The sequence below is a fragment of the Pseudorasbora parva genome, chromosome 13, assembly GCF_024679245.1.
Source record: "Pseudorasbora parva isolate DD20220531a chromosome 13, ASM2467924v1, whole genome shotgun sequence".
Lineage (NCBI taxonomy): Eukaryota > Metazoa > Chordata > Actinopteri > Cypriniformes > Gobionidae > Pseudorasbora > Pseudorasbora parva.
The window spans coordinates 37,174,359-37,194,926 of NC_090184.1; the positions used below are offsets into that span (position 1 = coordinate 37,174,359).

Sequence of the window (20,568 nt, forward strand, 5' to 3'; positions counted from 1 at the left end):
GTTCTACTTCTGTTTGTGATGTCAGTTTAATGTGATCAGTGGCCGTTCTACTTCTGTTTGTGATGTCAGTTTAATGTGATCAGTGGCCGTTCTACTTCTGTTTGTGATGTCAGTTTAATGTGATCAGTGGCCGTTCTACTTCTGTTTGTGATGTCAGTTTAATGTGATCAGTGGCCGTTCTACTTCTGTTTGTGATGTCAGTTTAATGTGATCAGTGGCTGTTCTACTTCTGTTTGTGATGTCAGTTTAATGTGATCAGTGGCCGTTCTACTTCTGTTTGTGATGTCAGTTTAATGTGATCAGTGGCCGTTCTACTTCTGTTTGTGATGTCAGTTCTACTTCTGTTTGTGATGTCAGTTTAATGTGATCAGTGGCTGTTCTACTTCTGTTTGTGATGTCAGTTTAATGTGATCAGTGGCTGTTCTACTTCTGTTTGTGATGTCAGTTTAATGTGATCAGTGGCTGTTCTACTTCTGTTTGTGATGTCAGTTTAATGTGATCAGTGGCTGTTCTACTTCTGTTTGTGATGTCAGTTTAATGTGATCAGTGGCCGTTCTACTTCTGTTTGTGATGTCAGTTTAATGTGATCAGTGGCCGTTCTACTTCTGTTTGTGATGTCATTTTAATGTGATCAGTGGCCGTTCTACTTCTGTTTGTGATGTCAGTTTAATGTGATCAGTGGCCGTTCTACTTCTGTTTGTGATGTCAGTTTAATGTGATCAGTGGCTGTTCTACTTCTGTTTGTGATGTCAGTTTAATGTGATCAGTGGCCGTTCTACTTCTGTTTGTGATGTCATTTTAATGTGATCAGTGGCCGTTCTACTTCTGTTTGTGATGTCAGTTTAATGTGATCAGTGGCCGTTCTACTTCTGTTTGTGATGTCAGTTTAATGTGATCAGTGGCTGTTCTACTTCTGTTTGTGATGTCAGTTTAATGTGATCAGTGGCTGTTCTACTTCTGTTTGTGATGTCAGTTTAATGTGATCAGTGGCCGTTCTACTTCTGTTTGTGATGTCAGTTTAATGTGATCAGTGGCCGTTCTACTTCTGTTTGTGATGTCAGTTTAATGTGATCAGTGGCTGTTCTACTTCTGTTTGTGATGTCAGTTTAATGTGATCAGTGGCCGTTCTACTTCTGTTTGTGATGTCAGTTTAATGTGATCAGTGGCTGTTCATCAGTCATTTAAGCAGGATTTGCTCTATGTATTCACAGGGATATAATTTGTCCCTCTGGGCACCTGTCAGTCATAGAACAGTGATTTATGTGTCTGCATTTTTCCAGTAGAGGTCACTGTATCATTATCAGAGTATTCTGACGGATTGCTTGAGCAGCTCTTGGATCAGTTTTAATTAAAAAAAGTACCATTTCTGATTGTATTCTTCCTGCCCCCCATTTAAAGTAAACATTAAATTTATCCTATTTACTTTTTAATATACATTCCTTGTCTTATAGTGAATGAAAAACTCTCTTCATAATCTTTTGATCAAAATGTTATAACTTTTTTTGACGCCTATGTGTGAATCGTATTTACTTCTCATCACAATTCAATATTTTCAGTTTTACAATGTAACACATACTTTTCTAAATCCAATCCAAGTCTTGTTTAATATCCTTTTACTTGCAATTTTTGCATTACTAAAGTAAAATGGGTTGCAAATGGTATTTCATGTTGACTTTTATGATAGATCATGCACAAAACCCTTTTTTTCTCAGTCTAAAGATATGGATATAGTTTTAAGGTGAAAGGTTGAAAATGCAAGTTGTTTAATTTTCTAGATCTTCAGTAAAATGAAGACAGGACTCGTGGAAAAGATTATTTGTGTGTCTATAGTAAAGGCTGTAAGATGAATGAGAGGGGTGGTCTGCATGATGTTACTGTATTTAAATCTATTCCGTTAGACTTCAGTAGATCAGAAATTGTCACATGTATGGCAAGGTGGTGGCAGACCAAATGTTGGACCGTATGGATATGAGGAAAGATTTCTCAACCTTTCCATAATATCATTTGGCCAGAAAGGACAATTTCTGCGCAGCGTGGTGTTAGTGCATCAGGGGAACAGTGAAACGGGTTAGCTTGGAGTGATATCTGACTGACCTATGCAAACATTCTCATCGTCCAACTCGGCGGAAGCATTCCGGAAGTATCCGAGGCGACAGTGCTGACAGTTCTGCCCTCTAGTGTTGTGTTTGCAGCTCACACAAGTCACAATGTTGATGAAATCAATGTAACTGCAGCGATTTGAGTGACCATTGCACTCGCAGTCTAATGGAGAAAGAGTAGATAGGGGTTAGTCCGTGGATCAGGGAAGGAGGGAGGGGAAGGAGGGAGAGGAAGGGGAAAAGACACTAGAAACTCATGGATGAGAGGACATGAGCATGAGAGGACATGAGCATGTAGATGCTAAGGAGACTATAAACTAGGTCTATTCAGCCAACTGGTGAGACTCCCACTTATTTTACCCAACCTCAAAAATAATGTGAATTAGGTTACAGCCTTATTAACAAGCAAATCCCTATTTAAAACATTATAGACTAATCCTACCTAAACAACTGTTGCTACATAATTAGAGAAGCTATTGGTCCTTTGTATAAGTCAGATTTTTTGGGTAGTTGTGAACACGACTCAATTGAACAGATATTCACAAAAGCTAACTAAACTGTGCCACTCTAATTCCCAAACAAACATATATTTTGCATTAGCTTGACGGACATATTTATAATATAAAGAGTTGACAGTTTCACAGTACATTGTAGAAACAGTTGTTGTTTTTAATGCTAACCGTATCATTTGTTTTCACTCATAAGGCTTTTATTAATTACCAGTAATTAATTTTTTTGCCTTAGGCTAATTCTGATTTAACTCTTCAGCTTTTCACCATTTTACTGTGTAATTAAAGGGTTACTTCAGTGATTAGCATATGGCTTTATATCAGTAGAAACCCTGGAGTATATTTAAATGATCGTGCATTCATTCAGCTCATCACGAATGTGTGTCATTTGACTCCTGCAGCGTCTGGGCTGTGTGACACTCCCTCGGTGGCTAAATCACATATTGAACAGACATGTTCAGTTTTTAATTGTAGTGTCTGTTCTCTAATTGAACTGATTTTATGAAGATGATCGTGGTCGCGGTGGGAAAGTGATCAGTGATTCAGTAATCTAGTAGCGGTGGCTTTGGGAGTGGCCTGACAGGGCAGCGAAGCATTCTGGGAATTGTTGTCTTTCATCCCCATGCCCAAATACATTTTCTGTCTTTTCTCAGTCTAAAAAGCACCAAATAAAAAAAAAAAATCACATTTCTACTACAATAATGACCCAGTTTAAATACAGATTCATCTTCCCAGCGCTGAAGTACCCCTTTAACAACTTTAAAGAAATCAGCAAAAAAAAAATTTTTTTTTTTGCTGTGCCATAATTAATTGCAGCCCATTAGGGTATAATATCCAATACATTTTTGCCACTTTGAGAACAAATTATACAAAAAATTACACGGCTCATGGAAATCTCCCGTTCATTCTTATGGGACGAGAGACGTGTTGTAAAGCTTGTCTGAGTCAGCAACAGTAAACCACCAAGGCCCTGTCCCAAATGGCACCCTTAACCCTCATGGTCTTCCTCTGAGTCCGCACTTTCACAACGTTTTGCCGCTTTGACTGCTGAGAAGAAGTCCACTGTGTAACCCGCACCAGTGCAGGCTCGGCAGAAGTGTGCATCGAGGGACGCATATTGAACTCAAAGGGGGTGCTTGTGAGCACCCTTTTGAGACCTAAAATTACGAATGGGATACCCTGCGGTCTCGTGGACTTAACAGACACGCGTACGCAACAGCCATCGTAAGTCCACAAGTCAGAAAATGCACATGAAGTGTGCCATTTGGGACAGGGCATAAGGTGAGCTTATTGAAGGGTCAGCTGTGGATCAAAAATGGGCAGTGCTTATTGTAGCCTAGACTGCTTTGCTTATAGCCTCATTTAGATTTTTACATTTCTGTTTATGCATTGATATTTGCTGTAGGGCTGTAATTATTTGTTTATTCTAAACTGTTTTATTTAAATTAATTTATAGGTATTTAAAAAAATATTATGGCACCTTTCCAGTTTCATCATGTACTTTAAAGTTAAATGTAAGTTAACCAAGTAGAAAATAGTTCTTCTGTGGGTCTCTTAACTGTATTTTGTCTGAGTCACCTATTGCCTGTTGGTGAGGCTGAAAATTCAGACGCATAGTGAAATCACTTTTTCTCAATAAATACAATTTAAAAGATTTTTGGGGTTTTTACATAACACAGTAGTTCAAAAATCCAAACAGACTGACTTAAAAGTAGGAAGTTGTAGTTATTAGCCTGAGTAAATAAATTCACCTGTAGGGCTTAAGTGGACATTAACATGACACTGATAAACACTGATAATGAGCTGCAGTTACAGCTGTGTTTGAGAAGCTGTTCTTTTCGATTCTTTGCTGTTTAAACACTTGGGGTTTAAATAATTGATATGATGTTTTAAAGATGCTGGCGACGTGGGGTCCTGCTGTGTCACAGTCAGCTAAGCAGTGGGATGGGTGGCAAGAGCAGCTAATTAAATATAAATGCTCAATTACTCCCCAGATCGGTGAAGGGATGGAGCGCTGTTTCACAAACGATCTTGCATCTTCAGCAGACAGCTGTCTAACACTCGAAGAGTGAAAATGCAAAGTAGCTAGTTTCTAGAAGAGGACGCTTTTGATTATACAGCCTGGGGGAGATCTTTCTGTTTTCTAGCAAACACAATACATCATGAGCGGCTTACCTTATGAGACAAAGCAAAAAACAAAGCATGTGAGCACAAAGAAAGGAGAGAGACAAGAAAGAGCGACATGGAAGAGAGGAAATGAATAACATTTAGGCAGCAATTTTTCCACAGTTTCCATATTAGTGTCTGTCCACATTCTAGAAAACAGAAATCAAAACGGAATCATCCTTTGATAAGCATTGCCTACAGGAGTGCTAATGCATATAAATACATCATTCACATAAAATGTCATTGAAGCCCTAAAAAAATGTATTTTTGCTGCCTGGATTTAAAGCATCGCCTTACCTTGAAACCTGATGTACGCTATCCTTGACAACTGCGTTTTTGGCCCCCCGGGGATCAAAAACCTCGCTACAACTTTGGAATAAAAGCAATATTAAGCTCATTTGTTGGTTAATAGTGACACTGCTGCACTATTAGCACAAATCATTCAACAATGTGGAAAGTTCGTAAGGCCCAAAATATGAAACCAGATAATGATATTTGATAACTGAATTAAGAAAACTGACAATGTAAACAAAACAGCCTAAAACTAAAGAAAACTAGGGTTCTGAGTTTCTTTCTGTGGATCTAATGGCTGTTTAATCAAGCTGTAAATGTTCACTAACAGATAGTCCATCTCACCCACAGCAGCATTACTGGAAAGTGCCATTCAGTCAAGTCAGACTGCAGTCATTTCAATAGTTAAATATTGTGTCAGGTGAGTGCAATATCTGTTTGTTTCATTTCTATAGTCGAACTACACAAAATACACACACTCAACTATAAACTCTGTATACCTTTTTTCTCATAGTCTTTCTTTTCATAATCTTTTTCTTTCTTTTTTTCTTTCTCGTGCTTTTTCTCTTTGGCTTCCATGCTTTTTTCGGTTTCCCCAGGCTCGTTCCTCTTAATGTCTGCAGATACTGTTTACACCAGACCAGAGAAATCATGAGTATTTAAAGAACTCATCAGTCAAATCATTATTTTCCAGTTCATTTTATTCATTGTTTAAATCTGTTGACAATACATTGTATTATGTAGATATAGTATTTTGATATTTAAAGATTTTGTTTTAGAGAAAGGTTGGTGTGTGGTTGTGGTGTCTTTAAAACAACTTCCAATAGTTTGGGGTCAGTACTAAGAATTTTTTTTTTCCTTTTTTTAATTTTTTTTAAAGTTATTTATTCAATACACATTCAAATATGTAAGCTTGTATTTGGCACACAAAAAAAAGATTATAACTCACAATTCTGACTTTATAACACTCAATTCTGACTTTATAACACTCAATTCTGACTTCATATCGCATAATTCTGGATTTATATCACGCAATTCTGAATTTATATCACAATTCTGACTTTATATCACACAAATTGGACTTCATATCTCACAATTCTGACTTCATATCACACAATTCTGACTTCATATCACACAATTCTGACTTTATATCTCACAATTCTGACTTCATATCACACAATTCTGACTTCATATCACACAATTCTGACTTCATATCACACAATTCTGACTTTATATCTCACAATTCTGACTTCATATCACACAATTCTGACTTCATATCACACAATTCTGACTTCATATCACACAATTCTGACTTCATATCACACAATTCTGACTTTATATCTCACAATTCTGACTTCATATCACACAATTCTGACTTCATATCACACAATTCTGACTTCATATCACACAATTCTGACTTCATATCACACAATTCTGACTTCATATCTCACAATTCTGATTTCATATCTCACAATTCTGACTTCATATCACACAATTCTGACTTCATATCACACAATTCTGACTTCATATCACACAATTCTGACTTTATATCTCACAATTCTGACTTTATATCTCACAATTCTGACTTTATATCACACAATTCTGACTTTATATCTCACAATTCTGACTTTATATCTCACAATTCTGACTTTATATCTCACAATTCTGACTTTATATCACACAATTCTGACTTTATATATCACAATTCTGACTTTATATATCACAATTCTGACTTTATATCTCACAATTCTGACTTTATATCTCACAATTCTGACTTTATATCTCACAATTCTGACTTTATATCTCACAATACTGACTGTCACACAAGACTGTCACACAATTCTGACTGTCACAATTCTGACTTCATATCTCACAATTCTGACTTTATATCTCACAATTCTGACTTTATATCTCACAATTCTGACTTTATATCTCACAATTCTGACTTTATATCTCACAATTCTGACTTTATATCTCACAATTCTGACTTTATATCACACAATTCTGACTTTATATCTCACAATTCTGACTTTATATCTCACAATTCTGACTGTCACACAATTCTGACTGTCACACAATTCTGACTTCATATCTCACAATTCTGACTGTCACACAATTCTGACTTCATATCTCACAATTCTGACTTCATATCTCACAATTCTGACTGTCACACAATTCTGACTGTCACACAATTCTGACTGTCACAATTCTGACTTCATATCTCACAATTCTGACTTTATATCTCACAATTCTGACTTTATATCTCACAATTCTGACTTTATATCTCACAATTCTGACTTTATATCACACAATTCTGACTTTATATCTCACAATTCTGACTTTATATCTCACAATTCTGACTGTCACACAATTCTGACTGTCACACAATTCTGACTGTCACACAATTCTGACTTCATATCTCACAATTCTGACTGTCACACAATTCTGACTTCATATCTCACAATTCTGACTTCATATCTCACAATTCTGACTGTCACACAATTCTGACTTCATATCTCACAATTCTGACTTCATATCTCACAATTCTGACTTTATATTTCACAATTCTGACTTCATATCACACAATTCTGACTTCATATCACACAATTCTGACTTTATATCTCACAATTCTGACTTCATATCTCACAATTCTGACTTCATATCTCACAATTCTGACTTTATATTTCACAATTCTGACTTCATATCACACAATTCTGACTTCATATCACACAATTCTGACTTCATATCTCACAATTCTGACTTTATATTTCACAATTCTGACTTCATATCACACAATTCTGACTTCATATCACACAATTCTGACTTTATATCTCACAATTCTGACTGTCACACAATTCTGACTTTATATCTCACAATTCTGACTTTATATCTCACAATTCTGACTTTATATCTCACAATTCTGACTTTATATCTCACAATACTGACTTCATATCACACAATTCTGACTTTATATCACACAATTCTGACTTTATATCTCACAATTCTGACTTTATATCTCACAATTCTGACTTTATATCTCACAATTCTGACTGTCACACAATTCTGACTGTCACACAATTCTGAATTCATATCTCACAATTCTGACTTCATATCTCACAATTCTGACTTCATATCTCACAATTCTGACTGTCACACAAGACTGTCACACAATTCTGACTGTCACACAATTCTGACTGTCACACAATTCTGACTGTCACACAATTCTGACTGTCACACAATTCTGACTGTCACACAATTCTGACTTCATATCTCACAATTCTGACTTCATATCTCACAATTCTGACTTTATATTTCACAATTCTGACTTTATATCTCAAAATTCTGACTTCATATCACACAATTCTGACTTCATATCACACAATTCTGACTTTATATCTCACAATTCTGACTTCATATCTCACAATTCTGACTGTCACACAATTCTGAATTCATATCTCACAATTCTGACTGTCACAATTCTGACTTCATATCTCACAATTCTGACTTTATATCTCACAATTCTGACTTCATATCACACAATTCTGACTTTATATCACACAATTCTGACTTTATATCTCACAATTCTGACTTTATATCTCACAATTCTGACTGTCACACAATTCTGACTGTCACACAATTCTGAATTCATATCTCACAATTCTGACTTCATATCTCACAATTCTGACTGTCACACAATTCTGACTGTCACACAATTCTGAATTCATATCTCACAATTCTACTGTCACACAATTCTGACTGTCACACAATTCTGAATTCATATCTCACAATTCTGACTGTCACACAATTCTAAATGTCACACAATTCTGAATTCATATCTCACAATTCTGACTGTCACACAATTCTGACTGTCACACAATTCTGAATTCATATCTCACAATTCTGACTGTCACACAATTCTGACTGTCACACAATTCTGACTGTCACACAATTCTGAATTCATATCTCACAATTCTGACTGTCACACAATTCTGACTGTCACACAATTCTGAAATCATATCTCACAATTCTGACTTCATATCACACAATTTCTACTTCATATCTCACAATTCTGACTTTATAACTTGCAATTGCAAAAGTCAGAATTGCGAGATGTAAATTCACAATTGTGAGATAAAAAGTTGCAATTATCGTTTAAAAAAGTTGTTTTCTGTCGTGGAAACAAGCTTCCATATTAAATATAAAGCCTTGGTGAGCTTTAGAGCTCTTTTTAAAAAACAAAACAAAAAATTTCCTATCAACCCCAAACTTTTGAATGGTAGTATATACTAAACTTTTTTAATGTTTCAGAAACCACAAAAGTTCAAAACAAGTTTGACAGAGCGCATATTTGACGTCAAATAGAGAAGATGATTATAGCCTGCCTGAGCGCTTTCTGTCAGGATCAACCAAACAAATACTGTCATCATTTATTACTCTCTAGATATATAAAACTTTAGAGTTTTGTTTAAAAAAGTATTTTGAGGGATACAGTAGTTCACACAAAATGACAATTCTATCATCATTTACTCATCCTCTTGTCATTCCGAACTCATATGACTTTCTTTCTTCTGTGGAAAAGGAATATTTTTTTCTATATAGAATAGTCCAAAATTATTTCATTTTTTTCATAGTGAAAGAGAATGGTGACTGAGGCTGTCATTTTGCCTAACATCACCTTTTGTGTTCCACAGAAGAAAGTAAGTCTTACAAGTTTTAAACAACAACGAGGTTGAGTAAAAGACAGAATTTTCATGTATTATTCCTTCAAGAGAGTTAGTCTTTTGGCTTACTGTTCTAAAAGCAATTTGGGTTGTGTAACAGACTTCAACAGATTGAGCCTCAAAAATTAGCTTTTGAAGCTCAGATAAAAGTGTATCATGGTGTAATTTTCACTTTAGCAAGAAATATAATTCCGATGTCAGAATTGCTGTGGGTACCTGGGGCTTCTGTGTCTTTATTTTTCTTCTCTAGTTTTGTTGCTGTTTTCTCCTCCTTGGTCTCAACAAGAGGAATTTCACTGTTTTCACCTACTTTGGATGGTGGTTTACTGTCAGGAGCATCTTTATCTTTTTTCTCCAAATTTGTTGCTGTTTTTTCCTCTTTGGTCTCACTAAGAGGAATTTCATTGTTTTCACCTACTTTGGATGGTGGTTTACTGTCAGGAGCATCTTTATCTTTCTTCCCCAAGTTTGTTGCTGTTTTTTCCTCATTGAGAGGAACTTCACTGTTCTTTGCATCTTTGGATGGAGGTTTAATCTCAGCATCAGGTTGAGAAGTAGCGTCTGGGATTGGAGCTTGCAAAGGGTCACTGGGCAGAAGAGGTGTGGCAGCTGTAGGTGGGATGTTGGAGGTGACTGTTTCTGCAATTGTTGTGACAAATTCAGCACCTGGACCTTCAGGAGCTGGTTTGATTTCATCGGACACATCGGTAGCTTCTGCAACCTCAGGAGATACAGATGCAGGAGCCACCGCAACAGTCGCAGGGGCAATGGAACCAGTCTCTGGAGCAAGCATGACTATCGCTGGAGATGGAGATGGAGCAATAATATCAGTGGCAGGAGCATCAACATCAGATGCAGAAGTTACAGGGACATCAGTTGCTGGAACAATTAAATCAACTGCCTTCATTGCTGCATCAGTTGAGGACACAACGGTACTTTTAACCAAGGTTATCACAGTATTTGCTGTAACCACTTCACGCGTTGATGCATCAGAAACAGGTGCAAGAGAGGTTGGCAGTTGAATGGTGCTAGGTGATGTTGAAGATGTTGTTTCAAAAGTTGCCATGGTAGCAGAAGGTGTTGTTGCCACGGTTGCAGAAGATATTGCTTTGGTGACCATATAAAGTGTTGCAGTTCCATCAGAGGATGAGGCAACTGCTTCAGTAACCTCAGGAAGAACTGACAGTGGAATGCTTGTAACAAAGCCAGTTGTTGCAGCGGCGGTGTCGCTTGCTGTGGTGGACACAACGGGTATCACATCTGCTGCTGCGGAAACTGTAATTGTGTACAGAGCATAAAAAAAATCAGATATCTAAACTGTTCAGTCAAAAGCAGTAAAGATGCCTACGGATGCCATTGCTGCCCTTTGGGCTTACATACTGTACGTAATGGATGTTATTGCAGCGATTCAACCTTTTGCCATTTCCAGTTCAGCAGAAACGAGATACACAAGCCCTGATAGAATCACTTCCCCCTGCTAGTGCCCCCATCCAACTCTTCAAGGACAGGACTCGTTGCGCTTTCCTGTTATGGTTTCATGTATCTATCTCTCTCCATAAGTTCAATAAATTGGCCCCTTTTTGGTCTTCCTTACCATGACCTGGTCTCTTTTTTCTTATGAAATATTTAGCAGCTGTTCATTCAATCGCTATTCAAAAATAGATCTAAAAGAATTGAGCTCCGGCCTTTAGCTGAGCCTCGACCGCCACACCATGTGCTCTTGAAAGTGATTGTGTTTCACAATAACAGAGTATTTAATGATTTATCTCTCGAGGCTGGGCTTGCCATTTTCATTTTTAGTTACAGCTTCAGCGCCATTAGGTTCGGAAGGCGGTTGCTACACACACCTGGTGCGAGAGGCAGAAATGTTGGGATAGGTGAGGTGGTGGCATTTTTGTTTTAATTACACAAAGAAAGCAACTTTCGCAGTCAACAAAACTGAACACCTGCTGTTTAGCACATCCGATTGGAAAATCAACCTCCTTGGTAAGCGGAACCCATTGCTTTAAATGCAATAAACGAGCATATACACATTGCAATATATATATATATATATATATATATATATATATATATATATATATATATATATATATATATATATATATAAATTAGTATACTTTTTTTTACAAGAAATATGAGACTCATATAAAGTACTAAATCATCTTTTTAAGGTAGTGAGTATTCAAGGCTCTCTGAAGCGCCTTCTAATAGAATAACTGTAATGTATGCATTCTCACAACCAGGAGGGCAAAAGAACAAAACTGAAAGTATGGCTTTAAACATGCTCCCTGTTGAATATTTCACCTCTCAATTATTAACACAAGTGAGTCAGAATAAATGAAGAATGTCTAACCTAAATAGATAGACACATGCTTGCATATATTATAGCTAATTTCAAGGTTAAAATGTCTTTGTGAACAGAGTTCTGATGGATTTACTCTTTAAAAATCAAAACTTTAATACTAGAAGACATTTAGAGAAAACATTTTTAATGTATTTTTGTCTTGTGCAAACTTGTCAACAAATTGTGATTGTGACATTTACAGGACGTTCTCTTACCTGGCTGGTCAGGTGCCGTGGGTATGACTGTGAGTGTTGGACTAGACGGAGATGGCATCGTAGTTAAAGACGAGGTGTCTGTCTGGCTCGAGATGGTAGCAGCTGGCATTGTGGGCAGAAAGCTTGTCACAAGTAGCACTTGGGACAGTAAAATTACAGTGTTGAGTTGAGAGCCGAGAGAGTAAGTAAAGAGGGCCAGATACCTCCTACTGTTAACACCTCTATTTTTAATTTTAGCTTTGAAAAACATACTTGTACTTATGCAAAAGAATACAAAGCCTATAAAAAATATAAGTGGGTGATGTAGTGTACATCTAGCTTCATTTGGTTGTATAATTTTCTAAATATCCTAAAGGTTTTTTTTCGCCCCCTAGTTTTAATCTATTTGAATAAATGTTTGATGACAATGATTATTGTTTTAGATGCTATTACTGATTTTATCATCATACATTTATTATATACTTTTCAATGAGTAGTATAAATTCAACCACAAGGCTAAATCTGTTTATGGGTGTATTCACACTTAGCTGTTTTTTGTTTTATGTCTAGGTTAGATCTTAAAAATGAAAGAGTAATGAGATTTACTAACAGCCAATATAAACCCTTTTTTGCTGTTAAAAAACTACTGTCAGGATTTAATACAGACACACAGTGAAAAATTAGCACTGTAAAGGCTAAAGTTTTTGCGGCTGACCTTATTGCATACGCATTTGTAGGAGTTTCCATTTCAGACACAATGGGAGGACAGTATTTAAATTAATCATGTAAAGTGATTTCCTAAAGTTTGCACTCATCAATTTACTGGTATTATTTACTGCCCCAAAAAAGCATGTTTTAAAGGACATCTCCAGTGAAAAATGAACCTAGGGGTAGTTAACACATGGTTACTTAGTAGATCGTTCTCTGGGATGTGTTTTCATGAAAATCGAATGTAAAGAGTTGTTTATCTTTAAAAACCGATTAACTCATAATGCGAGTGTATAACGCTGGTCGAGACTGTTTTCCAAGATGGCTGCTGTCTGTAATTATAAGTTCGTTATACGTTTTTAGAGATAAAACTCTTTACATTTGTATACACTACCATTCATACATTGAAAACGCATTCCAGAGAACGATCTACTCGGTAACCATGTGTAAATTACCCCTAGGTTAATTTTTCAATTTAATTAATTTTTCAACATTTTAATTTAAAGGTTGTCCTTTAAACCACATGCTAACTGGTAGATTGTGTGGGTCATTATGGGAATGATGTGTCTGTGTCCTTTCATTTGCGCGTTGTTAGTAGATCACAAGCAGAACTGTCCACCCCCATCTCATTTGTGCTTTTTGCTCTCACGGTAATATTCCCTGTTTAGTATATCTGGCCCTAAATGTATCGTTTTCTTTTTTGATCCAAAGAACAAAGAGAACCGAACTACAAGTGTGCACACACCATAAAACACCACAGCTGAGCAATGCTTAATCTTAAAGACACACTAACATCCAGTACTACTAAACAGCAACGAAAAGGAACTTTAAAGTCAACATGAAATTAAAAATAAACCATTTATACTTCCACAATACAAGATACAGATCTTATTGTAAGTAATTCAAAAGTGTGTCTGGTCCACTTTTAACAATCCAATTAATTCCCAACCAAGTTTAATCCTGCATTTGAATGTCCTGTTTCCTTGATAATGGCATTGTATTGTGAACTAAAATGGGTTACAAATGGCATTTCATGTTGACTTTCATGCAAGACAAGGAACTAAGACCATTAAACAAGGCTTCATAAATCGATAGTATCTATACACCAGAAGAACTGCTCAAAGATGCTAATGTAGTCTCTGCATGTGTCACCTGGTGTATTGGTGAGGGATTCAGGGATCACTGAGCCGCCTGTTGGAGCAGGAGGAGAAGTCGATGTGTCACTGGAGGTGGCCGTGTCTAGTCAGCAGACAGAAGGATGAGCTCGCCAGTGTAGGGATCAAATACCACGACAGTATTGCCCATCAGAGCCTAAATCAGCCTGATCTCAGCTATTCGCTGACCACAAATAAAGGGCACAGCTAAAGGCACTTTACTGCAGTCCACAGCACTAAAAGGGACAAGCACTAGAGAGGGACTCACGCTTGATGATGTATGGATTTACCCATGACATCAGTCGACCATATACACCCTGTCATATCCATATGCTGCAATGATACTGTATCTTTATACAATGATGATCTTAGATGCATATACCATGGTACTGTTGGATTGCCATTTTATATACCATAGAGTTATACTGTACTTCAAGGTACCAATACTTTAGTATCGCCATCATGGCGTGTACACATACATTATTGTACACTAATTTACTGGTATCTGTCAATATTGAATATTTGATTGTGCATGCTCATGTTAAAAAATCTTTTTTTAATAACACTTAAATGTATTGTAGTTTTTAGAATGTTTATATATTTATATAAAGGTTTTTTGTTACAAATATTTTATTTAGTTTATTTATTATATTTTTATTATATTTGAATGCTGAAAGTGCACATACTTGAGCTTGAAAGTTTTTGGTAGAAACTTAGTCACAAGCGCTCCTCAATGCCAGCACAATGCTAATCATCTCTGTCTATGCCAGTATTCACGGGACTGTACATCAAATATGGAACGTGGTTTTTGGCATCTAATGCATGTTAGCTTGTTTGCTGTTGTCTGTCCGTCTCAATAGGAGCAGGTGTCTTCCCTCTGGAAGAGGAATGACCACACTGCGCCGATGCTGATGGGAGCTTTGGGATTCAGCGTGGGCAGCCCACAGCGAGCACCACAGCAGGCCGATACTTCCTGCTCTCAGGCATGCTGATGTTTTATTAAGGTTGCGTCCCTCCCCAGTGTTTCATAATTAAAGCATGGCTGAAGACACTGTTTCCTAATTCCATGGACTTATTGTATTTATATGGTTTGCTAATGAAAAATGGCCCGTATTACTGATAGATGTTTTATTTAGTGTTGTGTCTGAGTGGCGTGGATGAAAATGATTTGTCTCAGTCTCTGGGTAATAATTCAGTGAGAGATTCACACAGGGTTTCGTGTTCTATGACATTGATGTTGCATTTTTGCAATTACACAAACTGTTTTATATAAACGGTAAAAGGGAACACATTATGGAAAATAGGATTTAAAAAAAAATACGAGAGTTCAAAAGTTAGGGAACAGTAAGATTTTAAATAATATTTGATAAATGTCTCTTATGCTCAAACAGGCTGCATTTATTTGATAAAAATACAGTAAAAACTCATATTGTGAAATATTACAATATAAAATAACCATTTTCTACTTTAATATATTTTAAAAATGTAATTTATTCCTGTGTTGTTAAAGCTGAAATTTTAGCACTATTACTCCAGTCTTCAGTGTCACATGATCCTTCAGAAATCATTCTGATGATTTGCTGCGCAAGAATCATTTCTTATTAATGTTGAAAACAGTTGTGGTGCTTAATATTTTCCTGGTATCATTACATTTTTCTTAATGATTTTCTGTCATAATAATCTTTTCTTTATTTTAATCAGAGGTGGACAGTAACTAAATACATTTACTTGAGTCCTGTACTTTTGAGTATCTGTACTTTACTTGAGTATTATTTTTTCTGGAAACGTATGACTTTTACTTCACTACATTTGAAAGACAAATATCGTACTTTTTACTCCACTACATTTCTATCTAGGTCGAAAGTCATTTCTGTAGCAGTTCTGAAAGTCAGTGGGGGTTTTTTCTTCATTAAAAGGTTTTTTGTTGTTGTTGCAGACAGTCTAGCAGGAATCACTCTTATAGGGTCATACACATTTTCCCAATTCTTTTGAACACTGATCAGTTCATAGCAAAATGGAAGAAGACGGTTCTTAGGCACAGTGTGTGCACCCATAGCCATAGCCTATAGTTTCAGTTACAAAACGTCAAGATCAGTTTAGTTGGCATACACTTGATGCATGTCTTATAAAATTTGAAAAATATAAACGCCTGGGAGAAAGAGAAGAGTAAAGTTGGGAGAATATCAGATGTGTATCAGTGTATTGGATCCGTGCATTCGGCCTTAAAGTGAAAGCAGCTTTGTAAAGAGCTTTGTAACTTATATACAAGTATTTAAATTAGTTTGCTGGTCGTATGCTAATATTTTGGATGGAGCATCACTGACTGGCTTAAACCATGAAGACAATGTGGATTTATACTACAATAATAAAATAATGCATTGGCATAAAAAAGGAAATTTACTTAAGAGATTTAAGTACTTTTGAAAGCAAATACTTCTGTACTTTTACTCAAGTAAATTTTCTTGACAACTTTCACTTGTAACGGAGTAATATTTGACCAGCAGTACTTTTACTTTTACTCAAGTAATAGAGTTGTGTACTTTGTCCACCTCTGATTTTAATAGAATGTTCAAAAGTACAGGATTTATTTTAAAGTATCATTAACATTAACATTATAAAGGCCACTTCACACCAAAGAAGATGGATTTAATGATAAAATCATTTTAAATGTAAAATATATAAAGTCTACACCCTAACTATAACAATAAAAGCACAGTTACAATGTTCTTAGTTTAAGAATTATTTTGTTCCAATTAATGAACGACATGAAAAATACCCCTCTAAATGTCTTTAGTGTTACTTTTAATCAATTGAATTCATCCTTGCTGGATATTTTTTAACAGCAGCGAATAGGGGTCTAATGTTTCTGGATAAACTGGGAAAATGCTGTCGATCAAATTTACTATATGATATCAAATGTTTTGTGATAAATCTCATATACCAGTATTGCCCAGAAAATGTATGTCTTATTATTGTGGCAAATGTGTGCAATCACTGAATAGACAAAAAGTGATTTAGGAGTCTATGCATGTTCTTGTGTTCCATCTGTGCTGTTTTTTACTGTTGGTTTACACTGTTGTAAATGCATTAGATTGACACTTTATTCAAAGTCTTTTAGATGACGACTTTCAGATGCCGTGTCACACATGTCCATTCACACAGAATGATCAGTAGAGGCATCCAGAGAGGTATTATCATCCAGTTTCTTTTAACAGGCTACTAATCGAATTAGCCTCTCGCAGTACAGTCATGCTTTCTGGACAATGAGTGCCTGTGTGTGAGAGAGCGAGGAGCTCTGTACGGGGCCAATGAACAAGGAACGGGTAGCAGGAGGGCAGGCATATGGCCACGGGGGGTTAACGTGAGAGCTGGAGCACGGGCAGATTTCTCGCATTCACCCCCACCCACCATCTGCCACCAAACCGGACCAGAACCTAAAAAGCAGGCATCGAGGGGCTAGATCTATACTCTCCTTCTCTGACCACATAAGAAAGAGAGAGAGAGGAAAAAAAGAAAAAAGAAATAGTGTTTGTTTGAGAGAGATGAAAGAAAAAATGAGACAGACTTGCAATCTTGTGAATTAATGGCACTCTTCCAAAATCTAGTAAGCTGACTATTTAAGGCAGCATGCGTGTGCTCCTGCTGTCCCAAAAGGTAAGCAGCATGATTGTGCTGCCTTCTAAGAAAACTCTTTGGGCCAGATTTTAAGGCAGTATGTCAAATGATGCCATGCCAAAATGCATGGTGACAATTTATCTAAGATGGTGTACGAAGTGTGAGAAATGTTGATTATAAATATAATTTATTTAATGCACAAAAAAAAAAGGTTAATTTAATTTAAATTACTATTACTCAGTAAAATATATATTTGTATGCTTAGTAGAGTTTCACAAAGTCCAACAAAAGTCAGTTCACTCTTTAGTATCTTCCTCTGGCAACTATTTTCTGGTTCTAAATCCATCTTGTATCTTGAAACCAAAAACTCTAAAACGCCAAGATTAAATTTCAATATGAGCATTTCAATGTAAAGTAATGAAATGTAACATATCACTCTTGTCAGAATGTATTGCTGATTTGAAATATACTATTGAAGCGTGGAACACACATATTGGCTAAATCAAATTTTCTTTAATTAATTGGATTATTTTTACCCATTCTTTTTTTGTATGTAATAAGTGTTTTATATTTTATAGGTATTTTGTATATATCTTTTGTTATTTTATATTATGTATTATTTGTATTTTAATTAATTTTGTAAGTACTTTTTTTTTTAATGAAAAACATGGTAATGTGCATGCACAGTCTAGAGCAAACTATCAAAAAAGTGATTGGCTCTTTCAAATGAAAGGCTGGTCTACCATTGCTTAATGCACCGCTTGAGTATGTGTGCTTGACTATGTTTTGAGTATTGTTGACTATTGAGGTTTAAATATTGTGCTTGAGTGTGTGAGCTTGACTACTGAGGTTTGAGCATTGTGCTTGAGTATTGAAGTTTGAGTATTGTGCTTGAGTATTGAGGTTTGAGTATTGTGCTTGACTGTTGAGGTTTGAGTATTGTGCTTGACTGTTGAGGTTTGATATTGTGCTTGACTGTTGAGGTTTGAGTATTGAGGTTTGAGTATTGTGCTTGAGTATTGAGGTTTGAGTATTGTGCTTGACTGTTGAGGTTTGAGTATTGTGCTTGAGTATTGAGGTTTGAGTATTGTGCTTGACTGTTGAGGTTTGAGTATTGTGCTTGACTGTTGAGGTTTGAGTATTGTGCTTGACTGTTGAGGTTTGAGTATTGTGCTTGACTGTTGAGGTTTGAGTATTGTGCTTGACTGTTGAGGTTTGAGTATTGTGCTTGAGTATTGAGGTTTGAGTATTGTGCTTGACTGTTGAGGTTTGAGTATTGTGCTTGACTGTTGAGGTTTGAGTATTGTGCTTGACTGTTGAGTGTGAGTATTGTGCTTGACTGTTGAGGTTTGAGTATTGTGCTTGACTGCTGAGGTTTGAGTATTGTGCTTGAGTATTGAGGTTTGAGTATTGTGCTTGACTGTCGAGGTTTGAGTATTGTGCTTGACTGTTGAGTGTGAGTATTGTGCTTGACTGTTGAGGTTTGAGTATTGTGCTTGACTGTTGAGGTTTGAGTATTGTGCTTGACTGTTGAGGTTTGAGTATTGTGCTTGAGTATTGAGGTTTGAGTATTGTGCTTGACTGTTGAGGTTTGAGTATTGTGCTTGAGTATTGAGGTTTGAGTATTGTGCTTGACTGTTGAGGTTTGAGTATTGTGCTTGACTGTTGAGGTTTGAGTATTGTGCTTGACTGTTGAGTGTGAGTATTGTGCTTGACTGTTGAGGTTTGAGTATTGTGCTTGACTGCTGAGGTTTGAGTATTGTGCTTGAGTATTGAGGTTTGAGTATTGTGCTTGACTGTCGAGGTTTGAGTATTGTGCTTGACTGTTGAGTGTGAGTATTGTGCTTGACTGTTGAGGTTTGAGTATTGTGCTTGACTGTTGAGGTTTGAGTATTGTGCTTGACTGTTGAGGTTTGAGTATTGTGCTTGAGTATTGAGGTTTGAGTATTGTGCTTGACTGTTGAGGTTTGAGTATTGTGCTTGAGTATTGAGGTTTGAGTATTGTGCTTGACTGTTGAGGTTTGAGTATTGTGCTTGACTGTTGAGGTTTGAGTATTGTGCTTGACTGTTGAGTGTGAGTATTGTGCTTGACTGTTGAGGTTTGAGTATTGTGCTTGACTGCTGAGGTTTGAGTATTGTGCTTGAGTATTGAGGTTTGAGTATTGTGCTTGACTGTCGAGGTTTGAGTATTGTGCTTGACTGTTGAGTGTGAGTATTGTGCTTGACTGTTGAGGTTTGAGTATTGTGCTTGACTGCTGAGGTTTGAGTATTGTGCTTGAGTATTGAGGTTTGAGTATTGTGCTTGACTGTTGAGGTTTGAGTATTGTGCTTGACTGTTGAGTTTGAGTATTGTGCTTGACTGTTGAGGTTTGAGTATTGTGCTTGACTGTTGAGGTTTGAGTATTGTGCTTGACTGTTGAGGTTTGAGTATTGTGCTTGAGTATTGAGGTTTGAGTATTGTGCTTGACTGTTGAGGTTTGAGTATTGTGCTTGACTGTTGAGGTTTGAGTATTGTGCTTGACTGTTGGGGTTTGAGTATTGTGCTTGACTGTTGAGGTTTGAGTATTGTGCTTGACTGTTGGGGTTTGAGTATTGTGCTTGACTGTTGAGGTTTGAGTATTGTGCTTGACTGTTGAGGTTTGAGTATTGTGCTTGACTGTTGAGGTTTGAGTATTGTGCTTGACTGTTGAGTTTGAGTATTGTGCTTGACTGTTGAGGTTTGAGTATTGTGCTTGACTGTTGAGGTTTGAGTATTGTGCTTGAC

At 36.5% G+C, this 20,568-nt stretch overlaps 2 protein-coding genes across 4 annotated transcripts in view; both read right to left on the minus strand.

Annotated features, from left to right (window-relative positions):
* Positions 1-20,568, minus strand: part of LOC137039070 (netrin-G2-like) — a 78,668-nt gene that overhangs the window by 4,909 nt on the left and 53,191 nt on the right. For 2 of the 3 annotated variants that reach the window (XM_067414249.1, XM_067414250.1), the window contains exon 6: positions 2,095-2,262. The exons of the other annotated variant lie outside the window; for it this stretch is intronic. In XM_067414249.1, the coding sequence (XP_067270350.1) occupies positions 2,095-2,262 (168 nt within the window). The remainder of the gene's footprint in view (positions 1-2,094; positions 2,263-20,568) is intronic. 3 annotated transcript variants of the gene reach the window in all.
* On the minus strand, positions 2,274-11,757 carry LOC137039072 (nucleolar protein 58-like). Its single transcript, XM_067414252.1, has 2 exons — positions 10,003-11,757; positions 2,274-5,691 (listed from the first exon to the last, which is right to left on the minus strand). Exons 1-2 carry the CDS (start codon positions 10,904-10,906, stop codon positions 5,549-5,551), a joined length of 1,047 nt encoding a protein of 348 aa, XP_067270353.1. The 5' UTR covers positions 10,907-11,757; the 3' UTR covers positions 2,274-5,548.

What these genes read in the sequence shown, in the direction of transcription:
- LOC137039072 (XM_067414252.1), bottom strand. Translation starts at nt 10,906, where the DNA reads ATGGTCACCAAAGCAATATCTTCTGCAACCGTGGCAACAACACCTTCT. An exon ending in TAAAGACACAGAAGCCCCAG is followed by an intron (nt 5,692 to 10,002) that starts GTACCCACAGCA and finishes TGGTGTAAACAG; the next exon opens with TATCTGCAGACATTAAGAGG.